Here is a 19,881-nt window from a genome sequence, read left to right on the forward strand (position 1 = left end):
TAATCACTGGCTGTGATTCAAAAGAGGCTCATTTGATAGCTGAGCCCAAGAATCTGATCTAGGATACCTCTGTTTATGTTCGATCAGAGGAAAAGAAAATGTTTGGACTGAAGCCGGTTGTAGAGGCTCCCACACACCAAGGCCCAAATATGTGACATGAACTTTAGAAGTTTTTATTGAATACTAAATTAGCAGCACCCATCTTGGATATTTAACCAAAGCTGCTCAGGATGGAAAATAAAAACTTTGCAATGTGTTTTCCATGGGAACAAGGAGTCTTTTGACATTTCTATTATCTTCTGTTTCTAAATAAGCCAAACTACACATCTGTCCTCCAGACACTTTCATTTTTCTTTTTATAATCCAATTTAGCACCCCAAAAAGGAGAGTTTAATGGAAATAGGGGGGGATGGGAAATGCTATGATGTAGGAATTAATGCCATAAGTGACATATGAATTTCATTTAGGACACTTGTTCTTTTTACTCTCCTTTGCCTTGATACAGGGAAAAAAACAGGCAGGTGCTTTATAATTCTTAAAACACATTGCTTTTTGGAGTTTACAAGGATGAACTGTGGCTCAGTGGTAAAGCTCATATGCTGCATACAGAAGATTCCAGTTTTAATTCCTGGTACCTCTAGTTTAAGAATTTCTGGTGTAAGGTGTTTGGAAAGAACTTTGCCTTCCTGAGCCCATGGAGAGCTGGTTTCAGTTAGAGAAGGGAGTATTGAGCTGCATGGGCCAATTGTCTGACTCAGTATGAAGCAGTTTCATGTATATCCAAAAGCAATCCTTTGCTGTTCCACAACTCTGAAATCTGTCACCATCCACTTCTGGAAATTTGCGGTGATGCACCATGCTGGGCCTAGGGCTATCTAGTAGTAGGCAAAGTTCTACCTTTTCGGGGGCTTTAGATTAATCTGGAAAATCCTCCATGAAAGAACACACATCCACCCTTCAACAATGGGAGGTGCTGTAATACTTTTGATTGTTTGACATAGAGAGAGAGCCAGGATTTTTTGAATGCCAGCATAGTATCACATGTCAGATTTTATAGATATGTATCATGACAGCACAAACTGACAACGTGTTCAGTAACACCACCTGAAGCTCTGTACCTTTATGTTGCCCACAAATGGTTTAAGATTTAATGACTCTATAAGGACAGGAAAGTAGTCTCTCTCTCTCTCTGGTTTCTGAAAGCAAGCACAACATATAAAAATTGCCTATAACATAATTGATAGATAGTGACAGCAAGTGACCAAAAATTACAGGTGACTGTTTTAAGTAGTTATTGTAACAAAAGAATTTTGACAGGAAAAATACACAGAGCTCCACAGCATGTTAGGTACCAACTAAAGGAGAAAACTGGAAACCTGTTGAAAATCTCTGCAGTAGTGAAGCTGAAGTGAAGTGAAGGCTTGCTGTTCCATTTTGAAATTGATGCACCTATTCATTATTATGTGAATAAGGCACCAGGCTTTTAATAAAGGAATCTACACCCCAAAACGATTGTTGGGCTTGGACACTTTTCTCCACACTTGTCTACGCTGGAGGAGTCTGCTAGGAATGATTCTGAGTCAAACTATTTTCTTTAGAGACTCTTCACCTCTTTCAGGATGGTTGTTTTGCTGACATTGATGCTGTTGGCAGATTTGGACTTTACCTTATTTAACATATGCTGTAATAAAATTCTGGTATAATTTTTATACAATTATTTTCCATGGTTTTCTCCTTAAGAAGAATTTTGCCAGCATTTTTGTTACCTCAAATAATAGAAAAAGGGCATCAAGTGGCTAAAATTGACAAATAGCTCTAGTCAACTCTATACCCTTCCTTTTTCCTTTACTGGATTCATTTGTAGAAAATGAAAGAGAGTTGTAGTTTCAAAAACCTGCAAGAGTGAACCACAAGTCCTCTCCCCACAGTATGCCGTGGGAAGGAAAGCAGCACATCATCACCATCATTTTACTACAGCAGCAAAATAGCTCAATCCTGCCCTCTCCAAGACAGGTGCAGTTGTCATTCAGGTGGTGCTATGGAAAAAAGTAGCTCATTAGAATGTTTCCATGTAGCCAGGATTCTACTGAAGCTCAGTCTTAATGAATATCAAAGATCAAACTCAGCAAAACAATAGCCTTATATGTTAGTCACTTGTCCATCCCATTTTGGACAATGACTGGCTGCCACAGAAGTGACTTACGTTCCTATTTGGCTTTCTTGCTCCGTAACCTTCAAGGCATCAGGCAAGCTACCATTTGAGAAACTGCTTGATTACACTAGTTTTTGCCTTGTGTACATGTGTGTGTGTTGCTATTCTAACTAATCCTTGGTCCTTCCTTGGGAACCTTGCCACTAAGGAGAGATGCTTGATAATATGATTGGTCTGAACTTTTCACAAATGGTCATGAAGTCTCTGTGGCAAACAACATCTGATGGCTCAGCTGATGGTTTTAAAATGAGTACATTGCTGATCAAACAGACCGCCACAGCTTCGCAAATACTCAGCAAATTGTATATTTGCAGTTTTCAAAAGGATTTCCTCAGCCTACGGGAGAATGCATTTACTCTTAGTAGGTGGCAAAAAGAACCATGCTTTCTTAAATAGTACTTGCGACGCACGAATAACTAACCAGCTCTGTGAAGAATGACAAATAGGGGGTGGTGTGCGTCATTCATGCGGTGGTTGTTCCTGATACAATTGTGAAAGCAGAACATTCTATAACAGCTGTTTGTTAGGCTTTTAAACCTATTGATATTTTATCTTGATATATGGAATTAAAAATCACAAAAGGTGGAAAACTATAATGAATTGGGGATGTAAAACAAGCCATGTTTCTTCTAATCCTTTAGTGCCTTTTGATAATATTTTAACACTTTGCCCTGCAGCCATGAAAGCTAGAACCTTAAGATACTTGGCTTGAGTTTCTAGATTCAACAAGAGCTAACCTACACAACATGCGATCCACCAAGCCAAACATGGCCCAACAACCACGTATCTGCTTATCTTCTATATTATTACCCTGCAATTCCACCATAATGCTCATGTTAGCATATGTTTCTTCCTTCCCCGTTTTATCCTCATAACAGCCCTGTTAGGTGGGTTCAGCTGAGAGAGAGTGACTGACCCATGGTCACCCAGCAAGCTTCCATGACCTGAACCTGCGTCTCTGAGATCCTAATCTGACTCCCTAACCACTATACCACATTGGCTGTTTACTATCATGCAGTCCTCCTGGCAGCTGGTTGCATGGCTGGTCCTTCCACTAGGCAAATTAGGCATTTGGCTAGGGTGCCGAGCCAGGGGGAGCGCCCTGCCTGGTTGAGCAGCAGCCAGCTAGCTTCGCTACACCTCTCACTGATCGGAAGGGAGATGAAGTGAAGGCTGCACACCCGCTGGCTTTGCTCCACTTCCCTTCTGAGAAGGGAGGTGGAGCCAAGCCAGAAGTTGAACACCAGTTGGCTGGAAGGGAGCTAAGCAAAGCCAGCCAGCTGGTGCACAACTGCTGGGTTTGCCCCGCCTCCCTTCCAATCAGAAGGGAAGTAGAGCAAAGCCAGCGGGTATGTGCTGGCCGGCTGGCTTTGCTTTGTCTGCCTTCCAATTGGAAGGCAGACAAAGTGAAGCCAGCCAGCTGGTGTGCAACTGCTGACTTTGCCCCACCTTCCTTCCAATCAGAAGGGAAGCAGAATGAAGCCAGCAGTTGCACTCCAGCCTCCCTTCTGATTGCTGTCCCCACCCTACCTCACCTGGTTGGTTGACTTCTGTGTCAACAGAATTCTAGATTAGATGGGCCTTTGGTCTGACCCAGTGGCTTGTCATATGTTCTTAAAGTTTCCTGTTTACAGAATTTAGTCCAGATTCTCAAATTTTAACTTTCACACAGAGGTTCTGATTGAGGCAGCTTGACTGAATCAAACAACTATTGAACTATATAAATGCTTTGGGGAGTTTGTCATTCTTGTATTTATGTGGAACATCATTAGCAACAATCTTAAAAAGAGAACTTTGGGGCACAGCTTTAAGCAGAAAAGTACCTAAAATTTCACAAGAAAGAATAAAGGCCTTGGCAGAAACATGGGTCAGTCTTTCCAGTGGCCTCTGGAAGAGCTAGACTGACTCATCCCTGGGTTGAGATGACGACATTTCACAACCAGCCCTTGGAATCATTTATTAGCATATTAAATAGACTGCAGTATAAAGAAAGAAGCTGTGTGCCTCAGTACAGAACAGCACATAACAATTAATTCTAGCAACAGTGTTCAATTAGGGTTGCCAGGTCCACTCAAAGAATATCTGGGGACTTTGGGATGAAGCCAGGACTAAGGCTGTGACAAGTAGAAGGGAATTCTGGCCATCACTTTTAAAGGGACTGCATACCATTTAAATGCCTTCCTTCCATTGGAAATAATGGAGGATAGGGGCATCTTCTTTAGGGGCTCATAGAATTGGACCTCCTAGTCCCATCTTTTTGAAACTTGGGGGGGGGGGGGGGTTGGAGGAGAGGCACCAGATATTATGCTGAAAATGTGGTGCTTCTACCTCAAAAAACAGCCTTTCCCAGAGCCCCAGATACCCACTTTTTCCAGTTCTTCTGAGACCACTTTTACCCTGATCTTTTTCTTTGTGCTTAATATTTCTGTCAGTTTTTCCACCCAATTCCAGCTCACTTTTCAATGATTGGACTATTGTCATCATAATCAAACCATGTCCTATTCTCCCTCCCACCCTCAAGATGAGTAGTTTCCCTTTCAGTTTTAAAAGGATAGAACCTTTACATTAATGCATCAATAAAAGGAGGGGGTGAACAAACATGAGGGGGTGAACAAACATGTGGACAAAGGCAACCCAATAGATGTTGTTTACCTTGACTTCCAGAAAGCTTTTGATAAAGTTCCTCATCAAAGGCTCCTTAGAAAACTTGAGAGTCATGGAGTAAAAGGACAAGTCCTCTTGTGGATCAAAAACTGGCTGAGTAATAGGAAGCAGAGAGTCAGTATAAATGGGCAGTCTTCGCAATGGAGGACGGTAAGCAGTGCGGTGCCACAGGGCTCAGTACTGGGTCCCATGCTCTTTAACTTGTTCATAAATGATTTAGAGTTGGGAGTGAGCAGTGAAGTGGCCAAGTTTGCGGATGACACTAAATTGTTCAGGGTGGTGAGAACCAGAGAGGATTGTGAGGAACTCCAAAGGGATCTGTTGAGGCTGGGTGAGTGGGCGTCAACGTGGCAGATGCAGTTCAATGTGGCCAAGTGCAAAGTAATGCACATTGGGGCCAAGAATCCCAGCTACAAATACAAGTTGATGGGGTGTGAACTGGCAGAGACTGACCAAGAGAGAGATCTTGGGGTCGTGGTAGATAACTCACTGAAAATGTCAAGACAGTGTGCGTCTGCAATAAAAAAGGCCAACGCCATGCTGGGAATTATTAGGAAGGGAATTGAAAACAAATCAGCCAGTATCATAATGCCCCTGTATAAATCGATGGTGCGGTTTCATTTGGAGTACTGTGTGCAGTTCTGGTCGCCGCACCTCAAAAAGGATATTATAGCATTGGAGAAAGTCCAGAGAAGGGCAACTAGAATGATTAAAGGGCTGGAGCACTTTCCCTATGAAGAAAGGTTGAAACGCTTGGGACTCTTTAGCTTGGAGAAACGTCGACTGCGGGGTGACATGATAGAGGTTTACAAGATAATGCATGGGATGGAGAAAGTAGAGAAAGAAGTACTTTTCTCCCTTTCTCACAATACAAGAACTCGTGGGCATTCGATGAAATTGCTGAGCAGAAAGGTTAAAACGGATAAAAGGAAGTACTTCTTCACCCAAAGGGTGATTAACATGTGGAATTCACTGCCACAGGAGGTGGTGGCAGCCGCAAGTATAGCCACCTTCAAGAGGGGTTTAGATAAAAATATGGAGCACAGGTCCATCAGTGGCTATTAGCCACAGTGTATGTGTGTATATAAAATTTTTTGCCACTGTGTGACACAGAGTGTTGGACTGGATGGGCCGTTGGCCTGATCCAACATGGCTTCTCTTATGTTCTTATGTGTACACACACACTATTTAGGTTTAGCAAGTTCTTTCATTTTTAAAAAACTACATCTCTATCCTCTTCCCTAGTTGAGATATGTCTTTTTCTTATATCTCCAGGATGGAAGAACCTACTTTTTAAAAAATGAAAGCTGAAAAAGAGAACCTGCTCAACCTATCATTATAATATCACTATAACAATATTTTAGTGCCTTTAAAAAAATGCAAATGCAGGGAGGGCACTTCTTGTGTCAGAAAAAAGTGACATATTTTAAAAGGGACATAGCACTTCACATACAGTTCATAAACAGATACGTAGGTGGCAGAGTTACTTCCATTTTAGGCTACCCTGTTAAAAAGAAAGGCAGGCATGGAGGGGGGGACTCGCTTTAACCCATCCCAATAGCTATCTGTACCCAGGAATGCTACCCTTCCCCCAACAGCAGCCTTATGTGCATCAGTGGAATTGCCTGCTCTTTCTCTTTGTCCCTGAGCACCTGCTCATTTTCAGTTTTTTTTTAAATTCAGCCATATTATTGATATAAGCATGCAAAAAAGTTAAAATTGGTGGTGCTGTGAGGCCACCAATTATGCCATCAATTGCAACAGAAGCCTTACTTGAAAATCCTGATTATATAGGGCATGCACAGAAGGAAATAAACTAGCTCTACAACTGTAAAAACACAGAGAGTGGGCAGATGTCTGAAAGAACAGTGCTGCTTTGGAGAGCGGGCTCTATGGCATTGTACCATGAAGAGGGCTTTTCCCTGACCAAATTTCCACGGTCTCTGGTCTCCACCCCCAAAATCTACAGGTATTTCTCAACCCAGAATTGGCAACCATAGAAGAACAAGCAGGCTATAGTAGGATTATGGTGCGGTAGTTTTATTTCCTTTATTTTAGTGCCTTTAAAAAAATGCAAATGCAGGGAGGGCACTTCTTGTGTCAGCTGGCTCCCCTTTGGGCACTTGGCACTCTCACCCTCACTCACCCAACCTGTTGTGCCTCATGCTGGGAAGAGAGCGGGAAGGCAGAGAGGGAAGCCCCTTCCTCTCATTATTATTATTATTATTATTATTATTATTATTATTATTATTATTATTATTATTATTATTATTATTATTATTATTATTATGATTGGTTTATTTCTATTCCACCCCTTCTCCCTTTTGGGGGGCTCAGAGCGGAGTACAACAATTTAAATTAAAATCACAATAAAATCATAATAAAAAACAAATTCAACATTCAGTAAATGCAATGTTAGTTCAGCAAGGTGATATGAAGCAAGATGGTATAGCTCCACAATACAGTGATGCGATGGGCCGTAAGGGTGTAGGGGAAGGCTTTTATCAGAATAAAATGAGAAGATAACGGTTGGGGTTTGTTTTTGTTTTTTTTTCTTTAATAGTTAAGTGTACCTTTAATATTTGTTTCTTTAAGTAAGTAACACTGGCGGGGGTCAAGCAACGGGGGGAGGGGAGGGGAGGGGAAAAAGTAAGATATGGGGCGGAGAGTCTTTTTTCTTTCATTTTAAGTCTTTATAAGTTGTAGAGATAGTTTTGCTACCATATGTTACTAATAAAAATTGTTTATTTCAAGGGTGTAGGGGAAGGCCAAGCAATCTAATAGATGGATGCCCGCTGCCTCATCCAAAGACCTGGTGGAACAGCTCCGTTTTACAGGCCCTACAAAAGACCAGTAGGCCAGGTAGGGCCCGGATCTCTGTTGGGAGCTGATTCCACCAGGTCGGGGCCAGGACCAAGACCCTAGTAGAGGCAAGACGGGCATTCCTTGGGCCAGGGACTGTCAGAAGATCCTGGGAGGCTGAACAAAGTGACCTCCGAGGCGTATATGGAAGGAGCTGGTCCCGTAGGTATGTTGGTTCCAGGCCGCATAAGGCTTTAAAAGTCAAAACTAAACCTTGAAATGGATCTAGTACGCTATAGGCAGCCAGTGCAGGTCACAGAGCGCCGGCCATATGCTCACCGTATAGGTGATGCAGTCAGCAGGCGAGCTGCCACATTCTGCACCTGCTACAGTTTCCGGATCAGTTTCAGGGGCAAGCCAGCATAGAGCGAGTTACAGTAATCCAGCCTGGAAGTGACCATTTCATGGCTCACTGTAGCCAAATCTTGGGAGGATAGGTAGGGTGCTAGCTGCCTAATCTGCTGTAGGTGGAAGAAGGCAGACCGCGCAGCTGTTGTGACCTGGAGCTCCATGGAAAGGGAGGCATCCAGAATCACTCCCAGACTCTTCACTTGTTGGGCCCCACCCAGGGTTGGGAGCTGGATGCACAAACCCACCCCCCCTCGATTCAGGTACAGGACCTCCGTCTTAGTTGGATTTAACTTCAGTCGACTTTGCTGTAGCCATGCAGCCATGGCTCCTAGCGCCTCCAACAGCTGTTCAGGGGCAGAAGATGGTCTACCGTCCATCAACAGATAGAGCTGGGTGTCATCAGCATACTAGAGGGCTGCCCAAGTTTCAGCTGTGGTGGGCGGAGACAATCCTATATTCACAAAGGTGTTTTGATAATTTTTAAAAGTTCTAGCTATAGTCCAGGCTAGCTCAGTCTCATTGCATTTCAAAAGCTCAGCAGAGTCAGCCCTGATTATTACTTGGATTGGAGACCATGAAGAAAGTCCATGGTTGATACGCAGAGTCAGGCAATGGCAAAACCATTGCCTTGAAAATCCTAGGGGGGTCACCATAAGTCAACTGTGACTTGAAGGTACATAACACACACTGTTATTGTTACATACAGTATTAATACTTATATATCTGTGGGTGTGCCCCAGGGCATTATATTGCTCTTTTGGTCATGTGGCTCTTTTGGTTGCTGCTAATTGCAAATGTGGCTCTCTGTGAGCTGCAGAATGAGTATCCCTGATCTACAATGACAGATTTTTTTTCAATTTCATTGAAAAGCAAGAAGAGTTGCAACTTGCAGGTCTCCCTTGGAAGACATAACATTCTAGACATTACAATAGAGGGAAAAGATTCAAATAGACAGCCGTGTTGGTCTGAAGTAGTAGAACAAAATAGGAGTCAATTTCACCTTTAAGACCAACTTAGTTTTATTTAGAACGTAAGCTTTCATGTACATGCACACTTTCCTCGTCTGAAGAAGTGTGCATGCACATGAAAGCTTACGTTCTGAATAAAACTAAGTTCGTCTTAAAGGTGAAATTGACTCCTATTTTGTTCTAATAGAGGGGGAAAACTCTGTTTCTGAGTTTCTGTTTAACAGACCACAGAGAGTAGATGGGCATCATGGTACTGGGTCTCAGACCTGATCTAAGAGTTTGGGTAGGTTCATGGACCCAGACCATTTAGGAACAGTGCCAGAGTTATATGCTGCATACAACAAGCCCCAGTTAAAATGCTGGCAGGCAGCTGCGTTTTGTACTGATCTTCATTTCCCAAGCATTTCTTCAAAGGCAACTCAACATAGAACATATAGTCTAATCTGGATGCAATCCTAAACAGAGTTATGCCCTTGAAAGGCTCCCTGTTTAACATGCATAACACTGAGTTAAGGCAGGCTGGAGATCAGTCCTTGGAGTCTTTGAAACCATCCCATCTTTTTCCTCACTTTTATTGTGGAGTGAGATGGAAAAATTAACAAGAACTTTAAGAGACTATGATTTGGATGTGTTTAAAAAGGAGTGGAAGAAATTTAGAGGATATATAGAGAAAGAGTGGAATGTAAAAAGACATTGGACAATTTTTTAATATGAATATGAGAAAAGAAAGATATTGAACTTTGATTGGTTAAGGGTACCTTTATAACTGAATTTAAGCATATAACCTTGGCGGGAGTCTAGTAACGGAGGGAGGGGAGATTGGAAAATATCATATGGGTTAGAGATAGTAATGATGTAATTAGATATTGTTACCATATGTTATCAACATCTTTTTCCTCACAAAGGCAGTAACAAAGGTCATTCAAAATGTAACCACAGGACTAGATAATAATCTGGCCTGCAATTAGTCACAAGAATATCTGTCTGTAAATTAGTTTGAGAATTTTAAGATCTCTGCCTTTGAGCAATCATCCTATTATTTTCTGTGTGGATTCGCATTGATCTTACTACTGGAGTAGTGCAAACTGAGAGCACTATGTTATCTAGCGTATAGTTTGTAAATGAATCTAGACTATTTTAATCTCTGGGACTGTCTTCAGAATAGTTGGCTATCATTGCCCTTGGATCAAGATGGAGCATCAGTGGCTAGAGCAATATAAATGTATTTATTACTAGTTGGAAAATTCAATAAATCATGAATTTTCCATTGTTTAGGAAGGAACACCTCAGGATTAGGATTATAGGGCATTTATGACCATTTAAAAAACAAAACAAAACCACAGTACTTTGGGTTTGCCTATTACTTCATTCACTAGGCCATTGACATCACTGTAGGGCTCTGCTCTTGTTGCTCTGTTTTTAACCAGAATATTTAATCAAAATATCAAAGTATAGTCCATTAATTGGCTGTCACTCAAGGCACAAGTACACAGTCTAGGCCAGGAGTCCATCAGTAGGTATTAGTCACAAAGTATACACTATGGCTATGGTCACACACACTAATCCATATTCAATCCATTTTCAGTGCACCTTCCAACTGAATTTTACTGTGTGAACTGGTAAAATCCAGTTGGAAGGTGCATGGAAAGTGGATTATTTAGTGTGTGCAACCACAGCCTGTGTCTGGGGAGTGGTGCTCTGTATTCTTGGTGCTCTGGGGGCAACAGTGGGAGGGCTTCTGGAGTTCTGGCCCTGCTGGTGGACCCCTGATGGCACCTGGATTTTGGCCACTGTGTGACATAGTGCTGGACTGGATGGGCCATTGGAATAATCCAACATGGTTTCTCTTACATTCTTATGTTCTAACATGGCACCTTTGTGCACCATGGCACCCACCAATACCTTTCCTGGAGTTCACCAAGTGTTTTTAGAAAGTGTGTGGGCACAAGTAAAAGCCAGCTTGGTGTAGTGGTAAAGAGTGGTGGACTCTAATCTGAAGAACCAGGTTTGATTCCCCATTCCTCCACATGAAGCCAGCTGAATGACCTTGTGTTAGTCACAATTTTTCTAAACTCTCTCAGCCCCACCTAACTCACAAGGTGTCTATTGTGGGGAGAGGAGGGGAGTGTGCCATGTAAAATAATGTTGTTTCAGCTGCAGTTGTTATAATATTGTTATCTTTATTCTCTCAGCCTTCTTGCCCAGTATATTTTTTTTACAATTACCCCTCTTCTTCTCTCCTGTACTTGGGCTTCCTGTGTGTGACTCCACCTCCAGCAACCTATGACAGAACTCCAAAGGTGCCCACAGGCTCAAAAAAGTTGGGGACCCCAATCTAGGCCACTCCCCAAATGTAATCTCTTTCTTAACCTTATCTGTATCCATATATAAGGCAGTTCATTCCACTTTAGAGACAATGGTGGGCAACTATATGCTGTGCTTTGGGGATACTTTCTAAATACGACACTTGGAAGCCTGCCCCTCAGTGACAGGAATCTCATGTAGGGTCTGCACAGGGATGCTCTGATTCTCCCTAGATTCGTTGCAATATACAGGCCCTTCCACCACATACTTCCTGCCTGCCATACTCATGCACATTTTGCTAATGGCATTTTTTTTTTTTTAGTTCTAAGAATTATGCACAAAAGTCACATTGTTTCACGGGATGTATCCCTTAAAAAAAATCATACTTTTGCCTGTTTGTTTAACCAAAGGTTAAAGTTGAGAACCAGCATGACTTCCAAGACATTGCAAGCGTGGTGGCCATGGCCAAAACGTACGTCACAACGGAGACCTTCATAGATTCCAAATACGATATCCGAATCCAGAAAATTGGCAACAATTACAAAGCTTACATGTGAGTGATTTTGGGGTGTGGTTGGAGGGAACAAATATATTGATTTCCAAAATATAGGCTTCATATATTATAAATGTTCAAAATTATTTTAACCATTTCCCATAGGTGTAATGATTGATGAAGACTTTTTACGTGTTGTAATCCGGTACTTGTCCTACCACTGCATGACTCCAAGTAACTGCCTAGGACATTGCTCTTCAGGAGGCAGGATTAATGGTACTGCAGCTGATCAAAAAGTTAACACTGCCCAATGCTGCTTTAGTTCATCAGAAGATAAGCTAAAGAGGACAGGATGGAGAGGCAGATTCTATAAAATAAATTTGACACTTGGAGTAAAATAAATAGCTAAATTTTAAAAAGTAAATTTAATTTGTTTTTTAAAAAATAAAAGCAAATCTAATAAAGTAAATAGCTAAATTTGAGCTCTGTGAGGTAGCAGGCCCACTCCAGTGACAAAGTGTCTGGAATGAGGGAATAAATAGGTAAGTTTAGCAAATGTGTGTGTGTGTATGTGAGACTTACCCTCTCCTTTGGATGGATGGATGGATGGATGGATGGACGGACGGACGGACACACGTAATGTATATTTAAGTTTTAATATAAAATTCTATCAAGATAGGGTAAGTTAAAAGGGTTAAAATAGCAAGGAGATCAAATAGTTAAAAATACCTTTAGGTACCAACATTACATAACTTCTCAAACCATGCAGGTGTTACAATGCTACAGGGAAATGAATTAGGGCTGGCGGCTGAGAGGGTGACAAACAATATTAATTGCCTGGCAAGGTCTATAGGCCACAAGGAGAAGGTTGCAAGCCTAATGTGTCTGGGAAATTATAGATGTTTATATGCAAATAGGAGAATGTCCAAGGTAAAATGGGAGAACTAGAAAGTTTAAGAGGATAATATAGACATTGCAGGCATTTCAGAAACATGGTGGGGTGAGGAAAATCAGTGGGATACAGTGATTCCTGGATATAAATTATATTGAAAGGATAGGGAGGGAAGGGTCAGAGGTGGAGTGGCTCTGTATGTAAGAGAGGGTATACAGTCCAGTAAAACTGAGAATGTAAGATAAATAGCTTGGTTTACAGAAATGCTATGGGTGGTTTAAAGCCACACTCCTAGAAGCTCAGATAAAATATATACCACAGGTTTGGAAAGGTACAAAGAGGTATTTAAAAAGGCAGGCCTAAATGGTTAATGAACAAAATGGGGGAAACAGTAAAAAGTAAGAAGGATTCCTTTAAGCAGAAGAAGACTAATCTGAGTGGGGTAAATAAAAGGCAACACAGGCAGTGGCAAATAAAATGCAAGTCGGTGATCAGACAGGCAAAAAGTGACTATGAGAAACATATTGCAAAATATAAAGTCCAGCAATAAATATTTCTTCAGATACATTAGTTGAGAGTAAGCAGCAAAGTGACTAAGTTTGTGGATGACACTAAGTTGTTCAGGGATGTGAGAACCAGGGAGAATTGGTGCTCTAGAGATCTGTTGAGGCTGGGCATGTGGGCATCAACATGGCAAATGAGGTTCAAAGTAATGCACATGGGACCAAAAATGCTAACTATAAATACATGTTGATAGGGTCCAAAGTGGCAGAGACTGACCAAGAGAGAGATCTTGGAGTCATGGTAGATAACTGAAAATGTTGAGACAGCTCAAGATGATGTTGATTCAAGTTACTCAGAGGGCAGGAACCTGCTTGATTTTTCCTTGTCTCTCTGTTTGCATACAATGGCATTGACTGCAGGGTGCACATCTGCTTGTTCTTTCGCCTTCAGGCTCAAGCTTTGTATAATACCACAAGCTCTTTTGCTGTTTATTATCTCTTTATCTTGCTCAGTGAAATGTTACATCTTTTCTGACTTCTGATTTTAGAACATTCCTAAAACTTGTTGATGCCCTCTAGTGGAAGTAATAACAGGAAAGCAGCCCACTACAAGAGCTAAATACTAAATATTGATCTACAACTGCAATTGAAATTATGAATTAGGAAATTGAATGTTGATCCAGATATCAGTTTCTGAACAAAAACAGATCCAGGTGGGCAGCCGTGTTGGTCTGAAGCAGCTGACGTTGGTCTCAAAGGTGCCACTGAACTCAAAAACTGTTGAACAATAACAGATACTGACTCTCTCCAAATTCATTCATAAGCCATATAACAGGTTTGCTTTCAAATGGCAATGTTGCTCTGGTTTTATGACCAAATGGAGATGGTTTCTCTTCTCCCTTCTCTTCAGCAGCCACAAAAAATTGTCCTGGGTTCATCCACTTTTGGGATCTTCATCTGTTTTTGTTCCATTCCTTATTATGGACTTTCCTGAAAGTGGGTTTGCAGTTTTGTGGAGTTTCAAACCTCTACCCACATCTCCACCATTCCCCCGCTTCTGCTGCTGAAATACTTTTTACTAGCTCTCTTCCTTTTTTTTTTTAAGTTGGTACTTTGCTTTAGTGTACAGTGATTTAGCAAGTCCCTTTCCCCCCAGCAGCACAAGCAGGAAATTGAGGGCAAGAGGGGATGGCCAAGGAAAGTATGGAGAATCTGCCCGTTGTGTGGGTGCTCCATTGTCACTGTGAATGCCTCCACATTTGCACCATCAGTGACTGCACAAAAGGCAAGCATCACAGAATGGAAGCAACCCCAATTGTCTCTTCATGGGTGTTGTTGAATATAACATTCTAACATTTTACTCCAGAGCCCAATAGATAAAGTGGAATTTCTTATTGAAATAAATTTCTTATTAAAAACAGTGTATACTAGCTAATATGTTATGCAGAACTCTTTGTTAGACTGTTTGGAAAGATACCTTCTCATTAACATTTGTTAGAGTCACAGAACAGACAAAAACCAGTGTCTGTAGTCAGATATGGTAGATAACGACCTGACTGGATCCAAAATACCAAGAGTGAAAAATTGTTCATGGAACAGTATACCCAGGGTTCAAAGCTACTCCGGAAACAGTACAGAGGTCTACAGTGGGGAACTTCCCTCCATCAAAAGAAGTGACCTTAAACCAAAGGAAAACTAGAGTGGAATCTAGCCCAAAATATTTGACACGACAGACAAGTTATGATGGAACTTACCACATTTCCCAATAGAAACTGGTCTGGTTAAAGGTTAAATTGGATATTCTGGCTTTCAAGCTAGCACTTCTCAGTACTGTTGGTTAGGAGAAGGAAACTGATAGGGTGCATTTTTCAGGTCTTGACTCTACCATGGAAGCTTGCTGGGTAATGTTTAGCCAATGGTCAGCCAAACAGAGTCAAGGTAACCTTCCTAACAGTGCTGTTGTGAGCACCTAGATAGAGGTGGCCCACCGGTACTGATGTTATTAGACCTGTCGGCAGCGTTCGACATGGTTGATCATCAGTTACTGACCTGTTGCCTTGCTGACGCTGGAATCCAGGGGTTAGACTTGCAGTGGCTTTCCTCCTTTCTCCAGAGTCAGGGACAGAGAGTAGCACTAGGGGAAGAACTATCCCGGCGACACCAACTTATTTGTGAAGTGCCACAGGGAGCGGTTCTTTCTCTGATGTTATTTAACATCTACATGTGCCCCCTCGCCCAGGTTGCCCAGAAGCATGGGCTGGGTTGTAACCAGTATGCTGATGACACCCAGCTCTACCTGTTGATGGGTGGCCAGTCTGATTCCACCCTAGAAGATCTGTCCGCAGCATTACAAGCTGTGGCGGGGTGGCTCAGACTGAGTAGACTGAAATTAAATCTAATGAAGACGGAGTCTTATACCTAAGTCGCCGTGGTCTAGGACCGGATGTCTGTTTACCAACCTTCAATGGGGTGCAGTTTATGCCAGCGCCCAAGGTTAAAAGCTTAGGCGTGCTCTTGGACGCCTCCTTAACAATGGAGGCCCAAGTAGCTGCCACTGCCAGGTCAGCTTTTTACCATCTGCGGATGGTAAGGCAGTTGGTTCCCTTTCTTGATTGCGACAACTTGGCTACTGTGATCCATGCTATGGTCACCTCGAGATTAGATTACTGCAATGCCCTCTGCATGAGGCTGCCCTTGTCCCAAATCCAGCGACTCCAGCTAGTGCAGAATGTTGCAGCCAGGTTGTTAATGGGAGTTCCTTTACAGGAGCACATTCGGCCTGTGCTGAAAGTACTGCACTGGCTACCGATAGTGTACCAGATTTGCTTCAAGGTGCTGGTTATCACCTTTAAAGCCCTATATGGCCAAGGTCCTGCATACCTTAGGGACCGCCTTTCCCCATATATGCCCCAACGAGCACTTCAGTCCGGAACCCAAAACCAGATGATGGTCCCCAGCATCAAAGAAGCTAGGCTTGCATCAACAAGAGCCAGGGCCTTTTCCATCGCTGCTCCTAGCTGGTGGAATGAGCTGTTGGAGAAGGTGAGGGCCCTGTAAGAGCTCACACAGTTCTGCAGGGCCTGCAAAACGGCACTCTTCCACCACGCTTTTTCATAATGACATCTACAGCGATGGATTGGGCCCAGAAACACCACCAGTGGCTTGTCTGGGACTTCCAGAAGTTTAAAAAATCAACCAGTCTGATTACCATCACTAATATCTTGTTGTCTGGATACATCAAATTAGCACCAGATGTTTTAAATGTTTTAACATTTTTATATTTAATGTTGTTTGTATTTATTGTTAAATGGTTGGGCATGCTGTTGCTGACCCTCGTGTTGTTAGCTGCCCTGAGCCTGCCTTGGCGAGGAGGGCGGGATATAAATTAATAAAATAAATAAATAAAATTGAGAGAAGTACAGGGCTTTTCTTGAGCAGGAACGTACAGAAACACTGTTCCAGCTGACTTGGCGTCAGGAGGTGTGGCCTAATATGCAAATGAGTTTCTGCTGTGCTTTTTCAACAAAAAAGCCCTGTGTGAAACAATGGTGGCATCAGGCGGTGTGGCCTCATATGACCAAAAAAGCCCTGGAAAGGAATAAGATTGTAAGACACCTTGGGTCCCAGATAGGGAGAAAAGTGGATTATGAATGAAGTAAGGAAATAAATATGTTTATTTACAAAAGAGAAAATTGCACTTAACATCTTACTTGGTGACTGAAGATATACGCCATCCGTGAAGGAACTAATTTTCAGATATATAGCTTTCCTATAGCCATTCATAATACCAATTTCATTTTTAAAATCCGTAACTCAAATACTATAGAATTATTCTTCCAAGGGCAGGGTACATGATGTGTTCCTATGAATTATATCATTGTTTTAACCTCAAATGTAAAACTAGTTCTTAATCTTTTCCCACTATATCCTCTAAATAGTACAATAAATCATATAATGGTTCAGCAGGTATCTTAACTGTAGTCCTCTGTTCTATGTTCCATAGTACCACAATCTTTTTATTTTTATTACACTCACAAAAATGTATGAAATCTGGGTTTAATAAGCCACATCATTGACACTTATAAAACCTAAAGATTTCTTTCAGTTTGTGAGGAACTGAATACTACTGGGACTGGGTTTTAAAAAAATGCTGAAAACTCACCAAGCAACTATGTAAAGTTCATTTCCATTAGTATATATAGTTTTATTATGAATAAAGTTTATGTAGGATTTAGCCCAAGCCATTTTCTTTCCTCATGTACAAAAGACTGGTATGTGGAAATAATTTTGTCAGAAAGAACATTAAGGTATGACTTTTTCCTCAGCTTTTTAGTATGAAGGGCGGGGGGGGGGGGTTTGGAATGTTCCATGGAATGTTCACTGTAATTAAAAGAACTTCCTTACTTCCCCAGTGGATTAAAAAGCTTGTGCTGCTGTTATTAAGACAAAGGACTTTGATCTTAATTGAACACCACTGGTATAATGAAGTGCATTTACAACCATTTGTTTAACTTTCAGGATGTGGACAATTGCTTTACTTAGTTGAAATGAATGTTCTGGGAAGAGCCTGTAACATGGCAGGCAGAAAATGGAGCCAAGAGGTCTGGGCATTTGCTCTGGCATACTCTGTGGCCGCCTTAGCCATTTCACAGTGTGGGCCAAAGTATATACTACAACTAGCCTTTCTGTTCAAATGATGTGTTTAATTGTTCTGGTTACAGCCACCCTAAATTTGGTCAGGGTTCCCTGTCACCTGCTTTACAGACATGACACTGGGGAACTAATATTCCCAACTACACTGGGGCCTCCTCAGCTCTGGTGCAGCACATTTGACTCAGGAAAATTGCACAGAGGAAAGATTTAAACTCCTCCTCCCGCTGTGTGCTTGTGAGCTGAATCAGGTCTTGCATCCTTGAGAACATTCATTTCCCAATATCACATCTGTCTGTAAGTCAGGTCAAGAAACCCCAACCTGATTTGTGGCAGACATATTATCTAACCTGGATGTGTGGCACAAATTACTCTTGATGTCATTCAACATGACAGTTTCAGTGTCCAAAAAGATGGCTGGCCTGAATCTGACAATCTAACACTCTTCCTTAGCTCAAAATTCAGGAGACTGAGTTTGTCAGCAGCATGGCAAATATCAACAGCTTAAGGAGACGTATCCTTTAATAATTCTTGTGGAGTCATTGGTAGACTGTAATGTGTTGCTTTGAGAACCATTGACTTTAGGGTAGCAGAGAAAGCTTGTTTTTGCGCCAGGTTATAAGTACAATGGAAAGCGGGCTGAATGAAAGCCAGTGTTTCACTTTTTTAAAGTGTTTCCCTTACATCACCCCCTTTTAAACTCTATTCTAAAGATCAGTGTGGGAAGCTTTCTTCTGGCTTTTCTGGCTTGAAGCCTCTCCTGTGCCGTTTAAATTCTGTACTACCGAGTGCAAGGTTAATTATTCCACAGGCCTTTCGCAAACATGTCTACTGTACAAAGCCTAACATATCCAGAAGAGAGTTCATAAAGCCAAGGCAAGAATACCCAGCCAGCATTCCAATAGAGATGTAACTAAGAGGGAGTATGCCAGCCAGCACACAAGGGGAAGTTCCCATCTTACAGATGAAGCTGCACAATTACTGGGCCATCAGGAACTGAGGACAGCATGGGTCAGAAAGCGTGCCCTGGCAGTTCTGGCCCACTTTCCTCATTTTCACTCCCACCCCTCTTTAACCTGAAGAAAACATTGCCATGTTTGGGGAAATTGATTGTTCTCATGCAGCTTGTTTGTTTTTCCCAGGAGAACGTCAATCTCAGGAAACTGGAAAGCAAACACAGGTTCTGCCATGTTGGAGCAGATCGCCATGACTGAGAGGTAATGAATAGAAGGGATTACAGCCAAAACCTCAATGGGGCTTTTAGTCAATCTGATAAGCATAGCCCTGGGGTTAAATTAGTTATTTATTATTATATTTAATTATTAGGTATTATTGATATCTTGCTTTCTGGTCTGGAGCAAACAGCAGTTACCACAGAGAATTGGAAAAAATGTACCTTCTTGTCCTGTCCATCTCAGGATTCCTGTTCATCTCAGGATTCTGACAAGAATGTGTAGGTGACAGACCAGGACTGACATCAGCATACCCTGAGATGGGGCAGCTGCCAGAGGCCAAGACTTCTAGGAGGGCTCACTGATCCCCCATCCACATACATTCTCTGCTGCCTTTCTGAAACCATGCTCTCAATGGCCAGTGTCATTGAGGAACAGCATGTGGATGGTCACAGCAGTGGCACTCTGGGTGACAGTGGCAGCAGCCCTCACAGCTGCATACACTGGCCAGTGCTACTGGGAAAAGAAGAGCTCCAGTGTGCTGCGACATGCCTGGTGCAGTGACATTACCCAGAAGTTATGTTATCGCACCAGGCATGTCATGCATGTGATGTTCTAGAGCATTGTTCATGCTACATGCCTGGTGCGATAACGTCACTTCCAGGTGACATCATTGTGCCATGCCAGCTTCATGCACATGAAAACAATCCTCTGCCTGGAGCCAGATAAGTCTTTGGCATCCCTACTTCAAGATAGGGTAGCTAACTGGGTTGAGAAATACCTGGAGGTTCTGAGGGTAGCGCCTGTGGA

General features: G+C 42.1%; 1 protein-coding gene across 2 annotated transcripts in view; it reads left to right on the plus strand.

The window, feature by feature from the left end:
* The window catches only part of SYN3 (synapsin III), a 288,932-nt gene that overhangs the window by 250,728 nt on the left and 18,323 nt on the right, over positions 1-19,881 (plus strand). For both annotated transcript variants that reach the window (XM_060245551.1, XM_060245552.1), the window contains exons 7-8: positions 11,772-11,914; positions 19,042-19,116. In XM_060245551.1, the coding sequence (XP_060101534.1) occupies positions 11,772-11,914; positions 19,042-19,116 (218 nt within the window). The remainder of the gene's footprint in view (positions 1-11,771; positions 11,915-19,041; positions 19,117-19,881) is intronic.

Source organism: Heteronotia binoei, chromosome 8, assembly GCF_032191835.1.
Source record: "Heteronotia binoei isolate CCM8104 ecotype False Entrance Well chromosome 8, APGP_CSIRO_Hbin_v1, whole genome shotgun sequence".
Taxonomy (NCBI): Eukaryota; Metazoa; Chordata; class Lepidosauria; order Squamata; family Gekkonidae; genus Heteronotia; species Heteronotia binoei.